The 19,629-nt window shown below is 41.1% G+C and overlaps 1 protein-coding gene across 2 annotated transcripts in view; it reads right to left on the bottom strand.

The window, feature by feature from the left end:
- The window catches only part of SLC44A5 (solute carrier family 44 member 5), a 61,874-nt gene extending 43,577 nt beyond the window's left edge, over positions 1-18,297 (bottom strand). For both annotated transcript variants that reach the window (XM_065737397.1, XM_065737390.1), the window contains exon 1: positions 18,118-18,297. In XM_065737397.1, coding sequence (XP_065593469.1) covers positions 18,118-18,154 — 37 coding nt within the window. In that variant the 5' untranslated portion in view covers positions 18,155-18,297. The remainder of the gene's footprint in view (positions 1-18,117) is intronic.
- Between the last annotated feature and the right edge of the window lie 1,332 nt (positions 18,298-19,629).

The following is a 19,629-nucleotide window of genomic DNA, read 5'->3' as shown; positions in this document are numbered from 1 at the left end:
ACACCAAATGAACCCACTTTTCTGTGGCAACTCCCACAGAGTAAAGAGCCTGTGTTACTGCAGTGAACAATTTAGCTAGACAGCTAATCTCTGGCAACACCACACGTTTACGTCTAGTGTTTACAAAGCATTACATTGATAGTTCTCAGATAGAATTCAGGATTTGTATCTTGACAACGAATAAAATGTCTGTATGTCACTTGTGCAAGGACCACATAAGCCTTCTGTGCCATACACTCATGATTTGCCAGCTGATTAAGGGATTACACTGTTAGTAACTATTGTACTTCTGCAGCCTGCGCCATTGTGACAGTAAACAGTCTTTACATCTCACAGCTGGCAAATCTTTCTTCCTCTATATCCTTCCCAGTAGTTTAACATCGTTGCGTAACTTCTACAAGATTTACTCTGTGAAATATGTCTAAAATATAAACTACCTGCTATTTATCATATTTTCACTCTTGTCAAATTGGACATTTATCTGTAGAAATTGTCATCACTCACTAAATTATTTCCTCAATAAAGCATACATTTCAGCTTTCTGCACTGCAGAACAGACGCATTAGAACTAGAAAGTCTTAGCACTGCTGTTTTAGGTAGTATAATGCCTACATACTAAAAGGAAACAAGGCACTAGACAGCTCTCCCTTTCAGCTACATACAAAGAGAATCTTCACACACTGACCTTCGCCAGTATGAAATTTTCACTTCTTGTGCAATATGATAAAAGCTGTTATAGAATTCTGCAATGAGACATATGTGCGTTCTTAAGACAGATTTTAGAAAACAAAACTACATGCTGGAATAACAAACAGCATTAAATAAATCCTGTACTACACTGTGACAAAAAATGATCTAATACAACTCACAAATGATGCACGTCATATAAACATGCAACTCATTTTGCTATTACAGAAGACCACAGTGATCTTCTAATATTTACTACTTTGAGGTACATAACAAATAGTATCAGTAATAGATTATGCTGAAAATATAATCAATCTTTCCTAAAATATTAACCACTGGTTGTACACTCTTACTCAACTACCTCCTGAGACTAGACTTCAAGTCACTTCGCTGTGCTTAGGCTAGAGGGAATGGCCTCAAGTCGCACCAGGGGAGATTCAGGTTGGACATTAGGAAAGATTTCTTCCCCAGAAGAGCAGTTGGGCACTGCTGGGCTGCCCAGGGAGATGTCTGAGTCACTGCCTCTGGAGGTATTCAAGAAACATCCAGGTGTGATACTAAGGGAGATGGTTTTGTGAGGAAATAGTGCTGGTAGGTAGACAGCTGAAATGGATGATCTTGGGAAGTCTTTTACAACCCTGGTACTGATTTGTTAAAATTGAAAGATATAAAAATCACAGAATCGCCATCTCCTTTTCCAAAAATGTTTACTCATTAATAGGAATCTTTGTATTTGATTACTGCTATCTGGTATGATACTTGAATATCAAAATATGTGATTAGGGTTTAGACTGATTACAACGTCAGGCAAAAACAGATTTGTCTAGAAAGCTCCAGAAAATAAGATTAAAAAGACTTGTGCTAATTCATGTGCTATCTCTGTGCAGAAACAACCAACCTGTAGCAATGTTCTTAAAACATTAAACAATAAATAAATAAATTCAACCAACCAGAAAACACAAAGAATTATACAATTTTGGTGTTTTACAGCTACTGTTGCTTTAACAGAGATTAAAATTCATCTGTGAAACACTGAAAATGAGACAATTATGAATGCCTGCTTACTTGAATGTATCTAGTCTATGTACAGCACAGTCTAGCATGATGAAAGGAGCAGCAGCTCCCATGGCTGTTTTTGAACCATTAGATACATGGTTACAAATGGAATTTGTAAGATTATGTTAATTAGACCAAGTGTTCCAATAGAGTCACATTTTCACTGATTTTACCTTCTTCTCTGACACTGTTGCCATTTACTGTAGGACGTGTCCTGCAGTCTTATCAGTGCTAGCAATGGGTCTATGTACTTGGAACAAGAAAGGCATTCACAGAATGATAACACAGGCCGATTTAAGAATTTAAACAAATTAATCACTTGCAGATGATCAGAAGCAGTCAAGTTCTTTTCTGCTTAGAAACAGACTTCAATTACATTCTCTATTTTGCCTTTATACAAATTCCTCTTGAATCAAAAGCTTGAGTTTAAAAAAGTCAAATGTGTTCCCAAACAAAAGAGGGCAACTGTGACTACTGATGTTTCTGTTGACCCCTAAATGCACAATGACTTACGCCAAGTTGGTCTTCATCCACTAAGCCAGGTTCTTTATCTAAGTAGTAAGACTACCTGTTCTTAAAAGTAACCCAATATCAAAGGCTTTCTTCCTAAAAGGAGCTTCTCAGCACTTCCAACATACATAGTTAACAAGATAATTAACACAGACAATACTGTTTCCATACAAATAATTATTAGGCACTTAAATAATTATGATTTAAATAACAATCTGGAAAGTACTTGAATGATTTTGAATTTAAGTGGATACAGCCCTTGTGTTTGTGTACACACAAGGGCTGCTCTGAAGTAATGCCTCCTATTTTATTAGAACGGCCTGCAGCATCAGAGGCAGCAGAGGTTGTACCTCCCTGATAATATTCCATTACATTTTGCTGTTTTATGACAGATGGCAGCAGAGGGGCAGTCTGACGAGGTATCTGACAGGTATCTGATGTGGAAGTGGATATGAAACAAAGGTGTGCCAGTGAATTTCTCCAAGCAGAAAAAACACTCACTGACATTTGTCAACACTTATCGAACGTTTATGGAGATCAAATAGTGGATGTGAGTACACAGAGGTGGTGGGTGGTCTCTCGCAGTAGCAGTAGTGACGTGAAGGCCAAGCCATGTTCTGGACAGAGGTGCACAGTAGTCACAACACAAATGAGGAGCACCTCAACCAGCTCACCCATACCAACTGGCTAATGGTGGTCATTATGTAGAAAACTAGAATTCTTCACTACAGAACAGTATCAAATAGCATTCTTGTGTTTTTTGCATCTCTTGTAGTTTCTATGAAAATAAGCAGGAGGCATTACCTTCCGAGCAACCTATGTAAATATAACCTGAATGTTTTAAGAAATGCAATATTAACTTGCCTGAAGAAAAGTTAGTCAAAATCATTTCTATTCCTGTTACTCAACAGAAAAGGTTATTTTACATCAAGACACAGTCCTTGTCTCCTTGACTACAATTAGGGCTTAACAGGGCCCGATCTTAATCACTACCCAAATAGTGATGGAACATCAAAGTCATTTTGTGTTTTCACAACTAGAATAAAAGACAGCATTCAGATATAAGAGGAGGAGGACAAAAAAAAAAAAAGCTTTTTCTTCACTTCTTTGCCCAGACCTTTCCCCCTTTAAGTATCTCCCACTCTCTAGAGAATTTAAGCAAAAATCTGGTCCAGTGTTCACATTCCATCCTACTCATATTCCCACTGTTTAAGCCATTTTGATTGTCTTCTACAGTACATCACCAAAAATAAAGTTCATCACACCAAAGAGTTCTGTTCAGTAGGTACTAAGACATTTTGTGATACCTCTGATATTCTGTCAGAGATGGCTGTACATATACAGCTTCATTTACAGTTACTTCGAGTGTATTACTTTCTCAACAAACTGACTGGAAAAACAATTGTGTTTATCTCCTGAAGTCCAATTTGCTCCTTATATATTCTACACATTTTACAATTTCAGCAACATACAACTCATTAAAAACTAACTGAAAGAAAATAAGAGGTTTCCCTTATCTATTAAACGTTTCCTGATCTTTAACTGTGTTGGCTTTATGTGTCAAGATTTCGGTAGCAGGATGGCTGCAGGAATGAATTTTCTAAGATAAGCCCAGGCATTTCACCATGTTAGATAAAAGCCAGCTCCAGATGGAGCCAACTGGTGGCAAAAACTAAGACAACGAGCAACATCGGTTGTGCCTCCAGGATAACATTTTAAAAAAAGGGGAAAAAGAAAGAAAACAAAGCCCATCCCATTGCACAACAGCAGAGAGAGGGGTGAGAAGACATTAGACAAACTGCACTGCAGACACCAAGCTCAGAACATTAGGAGGCTGAGGAGATGCTCCAGGCACTAGAGCAAGAGATCCCTCACAGCCCACGAGGAGAACACAGAGCAGATCTCCACGTGCAGCCATAGGAGGAACCTACTGTACAGCAGTGCATACAGCCTGGAGGAGGCCACAGTGCATGAAGCCCCTGCAGGAGCAGGCCACAAGCTGAAGCTGCCACCTATGAAGAGGAGCCTGTGGTGCAAGCAGGAGGTCTTGGGAGCTGCTGCCTGTGGGGCTCCACGCTGGAGCAGTGTGCTCAAGGATGGACCCATACTGGAGTAGCCTCTGCAGGAAGCTCACATGGGATCAATTTGAGAAAGACACTGTCTCACAGAAGGGACTCCATGCAGAGCAGGGGAAGGATGAAGACAAAGGAGCAGCAGAAACAAAGCATTACGGACAGACCACATTCCCAGTACCTTGCACCACTCATGTAGATTAGGCAGAAGGATAACAGAGAGGAAGGCAGTTTTAGTTTGCTTCTCATTCATACTGCTTTGCCATTATTGAGTGCCATTAAATTGATCTTCCCTAAAGTTGAGTTTGCTTCGCCCACAACAGTAACCAATAAGCAATCCCCCTATTTGCCTCAAGCTACAAGTTGTTTCATGGTATTCCTCCCATGTGTCCTATTGAGGGGAACTGAGAGAGCTGCACATCAGGCACCCAGCACCTAGGCAAGGTCAGGACATCACAGTAACTGACATAATAGTCCACATCAGCATTAGTCAGTGACATAATCACTCAGTGATTTCATAAAAAGATTCCTTCCTAGACAAAGTGTTTAGTTTATTACACATCTAGTATCCACCAGAAGTTTCAGACAAGATTTGCAAATAACTTCACAGCAGATTTTCTATACAGCTGAATGCACTTCCTACTTACAAGTGAGCATAATCTATTCTAATGACTTGCTCATCCATGTTTGTCATTAGTGAAGTCCAGCCAAAAGTAAACAGTAGTTTTCCCAAGAGGGAAAAACAAAACAAAACAAAACAAAAAAACAACCACGCAATTCAATCCCTTAGCACCTCATCTAAATGCTAGAAAAAAAGGGATTTGATTTAGTAGTTTAGTGGGTAGGGATGGTGATAGGAGGAGGGTTAGACAAGATGATCTTGTAGGTCCTTTCCAACCTAATGTACCTATGAACCTATGAAATGTAATGCTATAATGGGAAGGAAAATATCACAATAATAGCAGGGTAGCAAAGCCTCCAGCTACTGCAAATGAGAACAAGCTCAAATACAGCAGCCACAAAAACAAAGGGGAAAAAAGCCGCTTACCTTTAGAAGGCCTCAGGTGGGCAGAAATCTCCAGTAAGAGATGCCATCACCACCACTGCCAACCCTTAAATGAGGTTTGGGAAGGGGCAGATCCTGGTTCCAACCCTTCTGATTACTCAGGTACACTGCGTGCACCTGAGCTCTCCAAGACTGGCCCTGCCTTCCCACCAGGTGCTCAATCATTGTTTCAGGCTGTGACTTAGCATTTCCACTACAATAGAGAATTAACAGCTAGAAGTCAAGTTCGAATTCATATGGGTAAAAATACTTTATTCTAAATATGATTACAGTGCAGTCACCAACAATTATCTTAAAAAAAAAAAAAAGACAGTTCTGATGGTGACATACAACACGGAAGGAAACATCAAATTCCTTGGCTTTTGCTTGTGTTCACTCTGATCTGTGATGCTGAAAGCACTACACCAAGGGTTGGTAAGAAAATGTACAAAATACTTCTAAAAAGGAATAGAAAGTAAAAAAGCAGGCAATAAACTACAGCTGATCTTTAAAACAAAACAATTCTTTGTAGCAAAAAGATACAGAACATAAAGAAGACAGAAAACAGCAGACTAAGCAAACACTTCAGATTCAAGATTCGCAGTGGTGCAAATAATGCAAGAATAGATTTCTGTAAGTGACAATAGCTATAGTACAGGAACTTGTCATCTATACTAACATTGCACATAAACATTTATCTAATGCAGAAGCAAAACCTTGCAATTTCTTGAAAACACTTACTTATACTAGTAACATCACCAGCATTTGATCGGAAGATTTCACTTCAAGTGGTCAGGAGGAAGCAGTTAGGTAGTCACAATGTAAACTGATTCTCCTTTTCTTCTTCACTAAGTATAGGAACAGGAGGAACTTCACGTAGTAGGGAATACTACGGCCCTCTGCCTGTGTTCTCAGAATATTCCAGTGCTTATTACTGTAAGCAGCCTTGATGATGTATACCCAAATCTTACACCACTTTATTAACTATTAGTATTTTAACCTTAGTACAGCTACTGAAAATGTTGTTAAACTTAAGTAAATAAACAAATTACACACCATTACCAACACTACAATCACCAACAAAGACAATGAACAGTCTGTTTGTTGTCATGCAAAGTAGGAATAATTTGGTGGTATTTATATGATTAACTGTGACTAAATGGTTTTTTTTTTCATTAATTATTTGAAAAAAAAAAAAAAAGAAAAGTCCAATGACAGCGTGGCGTAAAACAATACCAGCAGCTATGTTTGCTAAATCTACAATGAGAAGCATAGATAAATTATTTATCTATGGCACATCATAGGTTAATGGCCTTCTATTTCTTTACTTTGCCTGGAATTACATTCTCAAAAGAGTCAAATTTAAGAAGTCTATTTTTAATTTTGCAGTTCCACACTTCTATGTCTTACACAACTGTACTTCCACTGCCCATGCATTTTTCTGTGTATTCTGAAGTTATGTGTGATAAGACTATGCCATTTACAGTGTCACACCTCCTTTCAGTCTCAATTTAATGAGCAGTCAGTGTCACTGAGAGATTTTTTTTGTTCATGGTTTGATTTGATGGAAGCACATAACCATTTCCATAAGACAATGCCTGTGTTCAGCTGCTCATGTGATTTCTGCTCTAGTATTTGAATTTTGTTTTGCAATAAACCCTAAATTCACTGGAATCCTGTTCCAGTGTAAAGAAAATCTGATGTAGTACCACCAGCTGTTATTACAAAAACCTAGAATTACCATATGCATTGTATTAATACAGTAAATGCAATGGCCTCAGCTCTGACAAACAGTTGTATGTAATTCACTGTATAAATGAGCAAACATGTTTTGAGTGTTTGGACCTACAGCTTTAATTTCACTGCTATTTGCCAACACAGTTGTATAATAAGATTTAGAGAGTTATCATCTCATATAAATACCAAAAAGCAATTACAAACAGGTTACAGATCGTTACTAACAGCTCAATTATAAGTTGGTGAAAAAAAATACTTGTCTTTAACCCAACTTCCTCTTCACAGATGTGTCACCTAAAGAATTCACCAGTGTATTGACACAAATGCTTTCTTATCTCTAATTCTGCAGAAGAACATTAAAAAAATGAAAGGAAGATGGAACTAACCCTCTTGAGTTGATCTTTTCTGAGCATAGAAATATACTCTCTTCTTTTGGCAACAATACTGTACAGTTGATTTACTGTTTGTTGCTGTAGTTGTTGTCATTCATTTTATTACTACCTCTGACTCACCAGGGGACTATTAAATTGTTACAACTAAAAATTACAGAATCACAGAACTGTGGGTGTTAGAAGGGACCTCTAGAGATCACCGAGTACAACCCCTGCCAAAGCAGCTCCCTAGCCCAGGTTGCACAGCTCGGCATCCAGGCGGGTCTTAAAGGTCTCCAGATAAGGAGACTCCACCACCTCTCTGTGCAGCTGTGCCAGTGCTCCATCACTCGTTTGTGTGGAACTTCCTATTCTGATATAAGCTCTGTGTTTTGAATTTCTCAATTTGCTAGAAGCTAGCAACAACCTGTTGATTCAGTTTTAAGTTCTGATTAAGTTTCTGACACAGTGAGAACTGCCTGAAAATATTATAAATCTATACAGAAGAGATAATAATCAAATTGGTAGAGTAAGTATATAGTATTACTTTCCTAAACCACAAATAAATAGCCAGAGTCAAGAAGGTAATGTGCAGACTAGGAAAACTTTGACAATGTCTTCTGAAGACAAAAATAGGTATGTGAAAACAATAACAGTTAGCTTGTATTTCGCTAGCCTCTTTACCAGAATCACAATCATAAGATGAAGCAGCTGTTTACTTTCTGAACTATTCCTCTTTTTTTTTTTATCTGCATTGGAACATAGTTTTTACGATCTTAGCACGGTTTTTACAGTGCTGGTAAATCTGTAAAGAGTCCTAAAGCACTAAAAATTGTAGTGCATTGAAAGCTTTGGCCTTAATATTACTCAAGCAAGATAGGTTTTCTCATCTGCCTTTTCCTGCCAACACTTACAATGCCCAAAATATGAAGAAGCCTAGGAAAGGAGCTCTTGGCAGCTGCATGCTTTTTCTTTCACCTGCAAAGCAACATTTCTAGGTTTAACATATAACTTCATTGATAGTGTCTGGACAGGAATTCTAGGGATTTTGTTTGTGTGTTTGCTATACAAGAAAAGTCTGCAACAAGATTCGCATTTTGTGGATTATTGTTTGTTTTTAGGAAAGTTCAATTGATTTGTCCTGATGAGTTGTTCCTCACTATCCCTGAGTACTGCTTCACAACCTAAATAGAAATACAACGTATTCAAATACTATGTTACTGGCTTTCCAAAGGGAACTGTGTTGACGGCTATACTAATTCTGTTACTGAATGTTTGTCTCAGTTTAGTTTTCAATTTCCCAGAGCCTATACAGATGCCAGAAATACATTAACAAGAAAATATACATATATTATCAACATATTTTCCAAAAAGAATTATATACATATAAACATTTCATTATCACACAAATCTCCCTCAAAATATTCAAGTTACTTAAGGGGACAAATAATGCAGTAGTTGAAGAGTACTGGTCACAAGGACATAGTGCTTATTATCATTTTACTGTTTATAGCAGTTTTCTAGATACTAGCACAGATACTGCATTGTACTGAAAGCAATAGAAAGGGGTATTCATGGATATAGCTCATTGCCTTTTTTCAGCTACAAAGCAATAGCAGTTGAACTATTTATCATTCTGGAGGTGGGGGGAGGGGGAAGGAAACTGTTTTTCTATGTGGTTAATCAGCTGCTTTTTGGTAACCACATCACGTCTGAGGAACGCTCTCATAGAAAAATACAAGCGATGAAGAAACAATTAGCTTTACTGTAATATCCAGTACAAGTAATATTAAATAACAAGAATCAGAGCCATTATCCAGCATATCCACTTATTTCAAAGGACAATGATTTTGAAAAACACTAATTCAGGTATCAGATTTCATGGTACATCAGCTTGTACAAGTCTAGATGCTCTGTGCGCAGTTGGCCCAGCAGGAATCCGCTAACCTGAAAAAGACAGTTGCCTTCTTACAGATACTACCCACTGTGCAGAAGAGACAATTAAGGAGAACTCTGGCCAGCCCATGCATTAGTGCTCCTCTTTCTAGTGACACGTTCCTAAGTCAGGAACAAGTTGCCATCTTTTCCTTGTCAGAAGCACATACCAACCATATATTGTAACACTATTACCTAGCTTCTAGTTTAACAAATAGGTAGAAGCATGGGACTCTCTGCTAGAGAGGTAAGCCACTGAAAATCTCTTGAAAGCTTTAGTTAGTGGTTCTTTTTAGGGAGACAATTTCTTTAAGTCAGACTTCCTCAGTTACTTTTGGGATTTGTTGCCAAAGATGACACAAATACCTAAAACAAAACTCTATCTAACTCTAATGGCTGCCAGGCATTTACTTCCTATCATCCTAACAAAAGTAAAACACTGGCCTATAATAAATCTACTTTTTTCTCAGTAGTTACTTATTACGTTTATCACTGCTTTCCCACTATCCTTGTAGAGTTCATATTGTTTGTATGACTCTGCCTTGAATGAGATCTCATTTGTACCTGTATGTCATCATATTCCATCTAGCACTGTGGACAACTAGTTCTTCTCCTGGCTTGACTACTAACTTTCATCATTCAAGAAAAAATAAAGAATGAATTTTCAAATAATTTTCCCCCAGGGCTGAATGCAGCCTACAGTGTCTTGACCAGGAGCTGCTACATACACTTTCAATAGTAACAACCCACGCAAACACTTTCTCTTAATGCAAGTTCTGGTTCTCTAACTTACTGAAACTGGAACACCACTCAAGTAAGTGACCAGAAAAAACAAAGTTGGTATGAATTTTGAAGGGTTATTCTATTTGTCTTCTTCAGATATTTTCGTCAGTGCTTCTGTGCTGCTTCTTCAACCTCTGACTGAAACATCTTCAAAGACCCAAATGAACCATTTAGCAGTTTAGCAGAAAAAGACTAAATGCAAAAACCTCAATGTCCAGGCTTGATTATATCCTGTACAAAACACAGCCATTATATTCTACTCAATTTTCACTGTAAAAGAAACAAAATTTGGATCTCTTTACCGTACTGAACAAAGTAAAGTCATATGCCATTATACACAGTACCTTCCTAACCTTATAGATAAGACTTTACGATCTTTGACAGTTCTGAGTCAATTTATGTTATCCTGCTAGATGTCTCTGCATTGCTGCACTAAGCTAATACAATAGCTATTGCAAACACACTACTCTACCCTTGTCACAATATGCAAATGCCACAGAAACAAGCCTTTCTATTATTCATGCTGGCAGATTTTGTAAATATGACTGCATCTGACACAGGTACTAGAGCAATAGGAAAGAAAATAGTAAATACAGTTAAGCAATCACAAATGTTATGTGCTTTTGTGCATCAGGAGTAAACATACAGTAAATTAGCAAAAAGTGTCTTCACATTCAAGTAATGATCAATGACTGAACAAGGATTTATTGCAGCATCTACAAAATAATCAGTGACATTTATCTGTGAAACCCCAATGCTTCTCACCTGATGTGTCTTCCACTGACACAGAAGAAGACATCCAGTTGTCTGGCATGAACAAAAGCAGAACACTTAACTAATAGAAAGTGGGAATAACAGAAAATCCCAGGAAGTTGACTAGCAGGGGAAAAAAAATTCTTTTCAGGTTTCGGAAGGTAGAATAAGCCTTTCTCCTACCCTAACTCTTCTCAGATATACTCATAGAACAACCTAGTTCTATACAAATTACCACAAGTTATCACTAAATGCTGATTTCTGGGCCTTAGATGTCTACATGTATAACAGTGTATTGAATCAGATTTTTGGAGGTTGTCAGTTGATTCTTCCACTGTGGTGACAATATTTACTGCTTTGATTCCAATAGCTCTTATGTAACGATAAACTTTGTGTAATACAAGAACTTTCCCATCTCAGAAGGAAAAAGGCTAGGCTGTCATTAAACAATGGCAGCTCTTAGTCATTAAGAATAGACTCACTATTCTTTTTTCAAATATGGTTATAAATATTGTCTCTAAATGCCCTTGACATTTATTTCTTGAAAAGATTCCCAGAAAAGCAGGTATACAGTAGATCTCTTATACAAGCAGGCAGAAGTTTCCCTTCACAGAATGGAAGTTCACTGCAGAAGACTTCTTACTTTCAGACTATCAAATTTTTACCAATACCTTTAGTTTTACAAGAACTTTTCCCTAGTAAGACCTCCTACGCCTGGAGGTTTATTCATATTATGCTGAAGATACGATTACGTTTTCCTATTTCAGTTACACTGAAGGTAGTTTCTGACACCGTAATGTTAGTATTATCACCAACCCATTAACGACTCAATAGAAAACATGGCCCTGTAACATTATTCTATTCTACAAAAAGGAAGCATTTGATACAGTATCTCAAAAGCCTGGTCTAATGAAGAAAGTTAATTCATAGTAAGGTAAGGTAGGAATTATAGCAATTAAGCAATAATATACACAGTGGTTCAGACTGACCACTTGGATGCACTCTTATTCTGCATAATATTACACTGGTTTGGAATAACACCTTATTTCAAAAAGTGCATCCATATAGGATATTAGTGATAAAGGTTACTGCTGTTCTACAAATGCCTTTTTTCTTTTTCCCCTCTACTCTTCCATGTAGAAGAATCCAGCCTAAATGAACTATGTTTCTGATTCAATTGAAAGAGTCTGAAAAAAATCTAGTGCCTTTTGCTGTAACAGTATTTCATTCTCTAGAGACTTATGAACAACAGTTGATTTATTTTGGACAAGGAAGAATATGCTTTGAAAATAAACATGTAGACATTCAGAAAATAAGTATAATATTTCAAACAGATTTGATCAGGAATTAATTTTAAAAGCTCTTATAAATGGTTTAGCAATAGTTATCAATATACTAACTTAAGGAACAATATATTAGATTAGAAAAAGGAATTAATGTGTGCTAGTTCCAAAACTTTCCAATTTAGTTTTGCTTGGTATGTCAACAGTCCTGTTTTTCTAAACAATCTCTGGTTCCCTGAAGCACTGAAGTCACAACAACTGTTATCTTTGCATCCTCTAGGTGCAAGGACTTTTTCTTGAGTTTCAAATAAATTGTTTTGAGTTATAGTGGTAGAGGCCCTGGAGTGTGTTCAGACAAGGGCAATGAAGCTAGAGGGGTCTGGAGCAGAAGTCTTACAGGCAGAAACTGAGGAAACTGGAATTACTTACTCTGGAGGAGGCTCAGGGGAGACCCTATCACCCTCTACAGCTCCCTGAAGGGAGGCTGTGGTGAGGTGGGGATCAGCCTCTTCTCCAATTTAACTAGGAATAGGACGAGAGGGAATGGCCTGAAGTTACACAAGGGAGATCTAGGCTGGACTTTAGGAAATATTTCCTCTCCTAAGAGCGGTCAGGCCCAGGGACAGGCTGCCTGGGGAGGTGGTACAGTCACCATCCCTGGAGATGTTCAAGAACCGTTTAGATGTTGTACTGAGGGAGATGGTTTAGTGGGAAATATTTGTGGTCAGTGGATGACTGGACTGATTGAAAGTTGTCTACTCTTCAAGGATAGAGAGCACAAGAGCTCTTTATACAACCTTTTATACAACCTTTCTGAGAGCACAAGAGCTCTCTGTTCCTGAGAATAAAAAAGCAGGCCACAGAGGCAGGAAACCAGCAAGCCTCGGCAAGGACCTGCTGGTCAGACTGAGGGAAAAGAAGAGATTGTACCAGCTCTGAAAACATGGGCATGTCACCTCTGCGGAATACAGGGATGCTGTTTGGACTTGCAGAGATGGGATTAGGAAAGCCAAGGCACAGATGAAACTGAACTTGGTGAGTTATGTTAACAACAAGGGATTCCACAGGTACACTGGCCAAAAGATGAAGCTGAGGAGAGCATACCTCCTTTGGTAAATGAGAAAGCAGAACTGGTTACAACAGATATGGAGAAGGCTATGATACTAAATGAGTTCTTTCCATTAGTTTTCAATGGTAGCCAAGATTCTTGTATTTCTCACATCCCCAAAGCTTGCATCTCTGAGCCTCTAGGTGGGAAGTGGGAGAGTAAATTCCCTCCTGCTATAAGGGTAGAGGAAGTCTGAGATCATTTCATGAGACTGAACGTATAGAAGTCTATGGGACCAGATGACATGCATCCCAGGCTCCTGAAGGAGTTGGCTGACGTGGTTGCTGAACTGCCTTCCATCATATTTGAAAAGTCGTGGCTGCTGGGCAAAGTCCCCACAGACTGGAAACAAGGAAACATCCCTCCCATTTACAAAAGGAGGAAGGAGGACACAGGGAACTACAGGCCAGTGAGCCGCACCTCTGTTCCTGGGAAGATCATGGAACAGATCTTGTCAGAAGACACGTTAAGGTACACGAGGGACGTGCAGGTAAATCCAAGACAGTCAGCATGGCTCTACCAAGGGGAAGGTCGTGCCTGACCAATCTGGTGGCCTTCTATGGTGGAGTGACATGGTGGACAAAGAGAAGGTGACTGATGTCATCTACCCACGCTTGTGCAAGGCTTTTGACACTGTCACCCACCACATCCTTATCTCTAACTTGGAGAAGTACAGATTTGAGGAGCAAGCTATTGAGTGAATAAGAAATTGGTAGGAAGGCCATACACAGAGGGTTGTGGTGAACGGCACTATGTCCAGGTAGAGGCCAGTAACGAGTTGTCCCCCCCAGGGGTCTGTCTTGAGACCAGTACACTTCAACATCTTCATCAATTATGGGCTTGAGTGCACCCCCAGCAAGTTTGCCGATGACACCAAGCATCAGGATGATGCCGATGACAGGAAAAGGGGGAATGGTTTTAAGTTCACGAAAGGAATCTTTAGATTGAGTGTCGGGGGAAGTTCTTTACAAGAGAGTGATAAGGCACTGGAACAGGCTGCCCAGAGAGGCTGTGGATGCTCCATCCCTGGAGGTGCTCAAGAACAGAGCCTAGCCAATCTGGACTAGTAACAGATCTGGACAGGTTGGTGGCTCTGCTTGAGGCAGGGGGTTGGAACTTGATCCTTTCAACCCAAGCCATTCTATGATTCTATGATCCCAATCTATGATTCTGTGATAGCGTACCAAGGTAGAAAGGCAGTCATTGTGGCATAACAAGCAATGGAAATTTGCTAAACTAAGGGAAAGGAACTAGAAGGTCAGCCAGGGGGCACTGGGAAGAAGCCCACGATGGAAAAAATGAGAATGAAGTAAGGGAGAGATGACTCCTAAAGCTATCTTTTACATTCACCCAGAGAGACATTAGCAGATGTTTATGAGTGTACTTGGAAAAGAGTTGATATGTATGAAAATGTACTGCATATGTATGTCTTTACTGTTTAAATGTAGTACCTGAACTCCAAGAGGTTGTGCCTGATTTGTCATGTTGCCTGGTACACAGTGAGAATAAAGAAATGCCAGCTTTTGAGCACCACATTGGAGTTGGAGAGTTTTCTTCCCAGATTTTTCCAGTGATAATGTAACTGTCTCATGAAATGAAGCACAAAAATTAAATTATCTTAGTTACCATTAGCATTCATATGTACATAGTTTCTCAGCCTTTTTTTTTTTTTAACAGAAAGAAGGCAACACTTCAAAAATGGACACAACCCCTCAATATTCATACATCTCTCCAATTCAATTCTGCGGTGAAGCCTAAATGCCAAAATTCATTTCTATGGTACTAAGAGATAAAATTTCTATATTTGCAAGATCAGTACTTTATCACAGGACCAAGAAAAAGACAAAGCTGCACGCTAAGAAGGTTCTCACTGATGGAGACCTATCTGTTGTAACAAACAACAGGAAACATGCTACAAAGCACTCCTGTTAAAACTGTATCTTTTTCTCCCCAGTCTTTTAATTTTTTTTTCTTACCATGAATTATTTGATCTAAAATTAGTATATTAGCAAGTTCATACACTGCTGAAGTTCTGTACCATCATTTCCATCTGACATGCTTAAAAAAGTGATTTATCTCACCAAAACGTGCACTGCAAGGTCTATATAAAGTAGTCCACATTTTTACCAGAGAAAGAATGGTTTGAGTCATCTGAATTCAAGTTTTCGCCTACTCCTAACACTTCTGAATATATTCAAGTCATAGAGACAGAGAATTATATAATCATAGAATGGTTTGAGTTGGAAGAGATCTTAAAGATCGTTTAGTTCAAGCTGCCATGCCATGAGCAGGGATACCTCCCAGTAGATCAGGTTGAAATCTGAATTGTGTTGAATATCAGGTTTAATCTTTAATATGAATGTCATCCATTGATATTAAATTTGAATGTCAGAAAGCAAAATGAGTTACATATGACTATATACAACAATTTATATAATTTAATAATAATTTATTATTAATAATAAATAATAATATATAATAATATATTATATTAACAACAATAATAATTTAATAATTTAATTTATATAATTTATATACAACAATTTAGCAGTGGCTACAGAGACTTTATCTGTAGAAGTATCACAGCTCAAGTCTTCCAGTATATGACACCACTGTGGCTAAATACAGCCCATTCTTCTTAGACTGAAGATGTCCTTCAGCCTGCAAGTTATGTATGTGTAGTTGTATGAAATTAAAAATGCAGACCAGACCACAAGACATAACATATCTTGAAAAAAACCTTAGTTCATCAACAGGTCTTCAAATGAAAACAGGAGAACCTTCCTCAATTGGGAAATTAAACGTAATATTTTTAGTTAAAGAAACCTGACATGATCACAGACAATTTGATCACTGATTCCAACAATCTCACTACAACAATTAATACTGCAGTTAAAAGAAAGTAAATACCACTTTGATTACAAAATAAAGAACCTATAATCTCACAATTCTGCTCTAGTGAGAAAAGAAAGCAATGAGTAATTTTGTGTCCCTTGCTTCAGTGGGAACCTTCCTGCAGTGAAAGAACTTTCTTTTTTCTTAATTGGAGTTGTATGCTGGAGAGAGGCCTTCATGAACACAGCATCACTCTTCCTAGGAAATCCTTTGCATCTAACTCATGTTAAGGTTAAATACTGCTGCAATTCCTGCAGCTTATAGCTGTCATAAGGAAGACTAAACTTAAATAACAACTGCAAAGTTTGTTTTTAAATTTGAACTCACACGTGCTTAGAGAAATAACACAGCTAAAACAGTGCTCAAGAGGAATAGGCCTCAAAATGCCTACAGGCTTATCAAGAGCTTTCACCAAACCATATCTGGACTAACAAGACAACCACGCTGCCTTGTATTACTGAGATTCCACTGAATTCATCTAACAGTATACTTGTTACTTCAAAGACAAATATGAGGTACTTAAGCTGTTCACAAAGACTAACAGCAGCTGTTAACCATGGGCTAGACTCATCTTTTCTAAAGAGATGGATTGACAACATCAGTCTGATTAACAAAGCAAACAAACATAACTACAGTATAATGAAGGATTAAGACTTTCCTTACATCCACTCCATACTTTCACAAATGAAGGTGAAGTAGGTTTTTCATCAGGTCATAAGCATGAGAAAGCCAAACAAAGAACTTTCCTTTTGCCCAGATCATGGTTCAGACCACAGAGGTGAACTATGAAACTGACTTGCCTGAGTTGTAGGAAAACAACTCTGTGATGTCAAGGCAAAGGCTGTTTCATCAAGTCATTGTAGCCCATTTGTACATCCTAGGCAATTAGTGGCAGATAGTTGGACTCACAAAGGTCTCAGAATGAGACCTCGTTTCTGTGGGGTTTGCTCATTCTGCAGATTTTTTTTTTCTTTCTTTTTCTGCCATGGAAATGTCACATATATTTGTAAAATTAAATCTGTTTTGTAGCAACACCTTCAAATAGGCTAAGCTTTGCAAACCCTTTCCCCTTTGTCATAAACGGAGCAGCTTTCAAGGAAGAACAGAAGGAGAGCTCAAGCATCGGGATGAAGTTCGGCCCCAATGACCTTCTACACGCTGCCCAGCAGGACTCAGACAGAGCAGGGCTCTTTCAATCCATGTATCCCCGCTCCGACTGTGGAGCTCCCAGTCCCTGTTCCCCAAATAACGGGGCCCAGAACCCAGCGGTGCCACCAGCACGGAGGACTCCCGCCAGCCGGCACCAGCCGCAGTATCACAGACCTCAGCGGCCGCTCAGCCCCCAGTCCCGCAAACCGCTCCCGCGCGCCCTAGAGACGCCGAGGCCCACTCGGCCCAGTCGAGCCTGGCACTCACACCGCCCGCCGCGGCCCAGCGGCCCGATCCCTCACCACGGAGCTGTAGCGGCCCGGGCCGGCCCTGCGCAGCGGCGCACCTGTCGCCACAGGAGGGCACGGACCGCATCCCCTCCTGCCCGGCGCGGCATTCCCGACGGGCGCAGACAAAGCACACGCAAAGCACCTGCTTCGGGAAAGAGCAGGCGGAGGTCGCCGCCCGCTCACTCCCGTCTCCGCGGCCACCGGTTACCCTTCCCCGCTCCGTCTCGCCCTCCTCCAGCCAGGCAGAGCCGCGGGAGTCCCCGCTGTGCCCGCAGTCGGGACGTCCGCCCCGCTACAGCATTTGCTCGGGGAAGCGAGCTCACCGCCGCTGGCGCACGCTGCAGGACCCGCGCTGCAGACAGGCCGAGGGCCAGCACGCTTAGGCCCTCTCCATCCACAGACGTTAGAGCCCGCTCCGCCTCGCTCCCATCCCGGGCGCTTACCGTAGGGAGGCGCGGAGGCTTCTCCCTTCCTCGCCATCGTTCCCCGGTGCCCTCGGCGCTACAGGAGCCCGCCGCTCAGCGCGCTCTTTGTTGCCGCGAAGGCATGAGAGGAGGTGGCGGCCGCGCAGCCCTGCTCCGCCGCCGCAAACGCCGCCCGCGTCCCACACCGACCCTCCTGTCCCGCCGGCTCCGCGGCCGACGCCTGCGCCGAGCACGCGGGGGCGGTGCCCGAGTCGTGGGGGGGCGGCGGGCAGAGGGGGCCCTGGAGGGCGGGCGCAGGGCCGCAGGACGGCCCGCGGGCGCCCGCCACCCCCTGCTCGGGCGCGCCGCTCTGACTCCGCGCGCGTCCAGTCTCGGCGACGGCTCCGCAGCCGCTAAGCGAGCGCAGTGGCTGCCGGAGCCCGCGGCGCGGAGGGCTCCGCGCTGACACCCGACGCCGGGCTCTGCCGGGAGGAGCGCTCTGCCCCGCGCTACGTGACGGGTGAGGGCAGGCCCGGCTCGGATCGGCTCGGCTCTCGCTGGGCGGCAGGTGATCACGCTACCGTCAAAGGGGAGGAGGCTCCCCTCTGTCCAGCCCGTGTCCTGATCCGGGGGTCTTGTCCCGGCAGGAACTGCGCGGTCCTGGAGCTGCACGCTGCTCCGACCTTGGTCCCGCCGTTCACGCGAGTGGCCGTGGGAAGCACGTCCCGCCCTCGGGCCCCGGCGGAGCTGTCCGGGCTTCCGTGCTGAGCCCCGCGGAGCGGCCTCTAGTTCCTACGACGGAAGAAAGGGCAGGAGTTCGCAGGGACTGCTGAGACCCGAAACACTGACGTGCGGATGTACCCGCAGAGATCTGGAGTTTCAGCCTCCTGATCAAGAGGAATTTTTGCGCTCCGGTTTTAAGCGAGGGCATTTTCATGATTCTGTTTAAAAACTGATCTGTGATCATAAACCCTATTCAGTCCTGACAAATACACACTATTGGCCATTAACTTTCCTTCAGTTTCCACCCACTTCCCGTTGTTTTAAATGAATGGAGGTTCATCCCTGCCACCCCTTACTATGCTTTGATTTGTAGAGAGACTTTAAGGCATGTTAACTAAATTTTGGATTAAACTAACTGGAAGACACGATCTAGGAGTGCATGCAAGGTGCTCTAGCCCTTTGCTAGGGGTATTCAGTATAACTCAAAAGTCCACAGAAATGCTTAGTAGGTCTTGAATCCAACCATTTTACCCTACAAATCCAGCAGTACTGGTCTGCACTATTTTCTGATGAAGAAAGGCTTCTAAGAAAGAATCTCCTATGAAGAAAGGCTGAGAAATTTGTGTTCTTAAGCCTGGAGAAGACTCTGAGGAGACCTTATAGTGGCCTTCCAGTATTTAAAGGAGGCCTATAAAATGATGGGGAGAGACTCTTTATCAGGGAGTGTAGCAACAGGATAAGGATAACTATTTTTAACTGAAAAAGGGGAGGTTTAGTTAGATATAATAAATTCACCAAGAAGGTGGTGAAGCACTGGAAGAGGTTGCT

The sequence above is a fragment of the Cyrtonyx montezumae genome, unplaced genomic scaffold, assembly GCF_038088225.1.
Source record: "Cyrtonyx montezumae isolate F1298 unplaced genomic scaffold, pur_monq_1.0 scaffold_1, whole genome shotgun sequence".
Lineage (NCBI taxonomy): Eukaryota > Metazoa > Chordata > Aves > Galliformes > Odontophoridae > Cyrtonyx > Cyrtonyx montezumae.
This window is presented reverse-complemented; position numbering and strand designations above follow the sequence as displayed.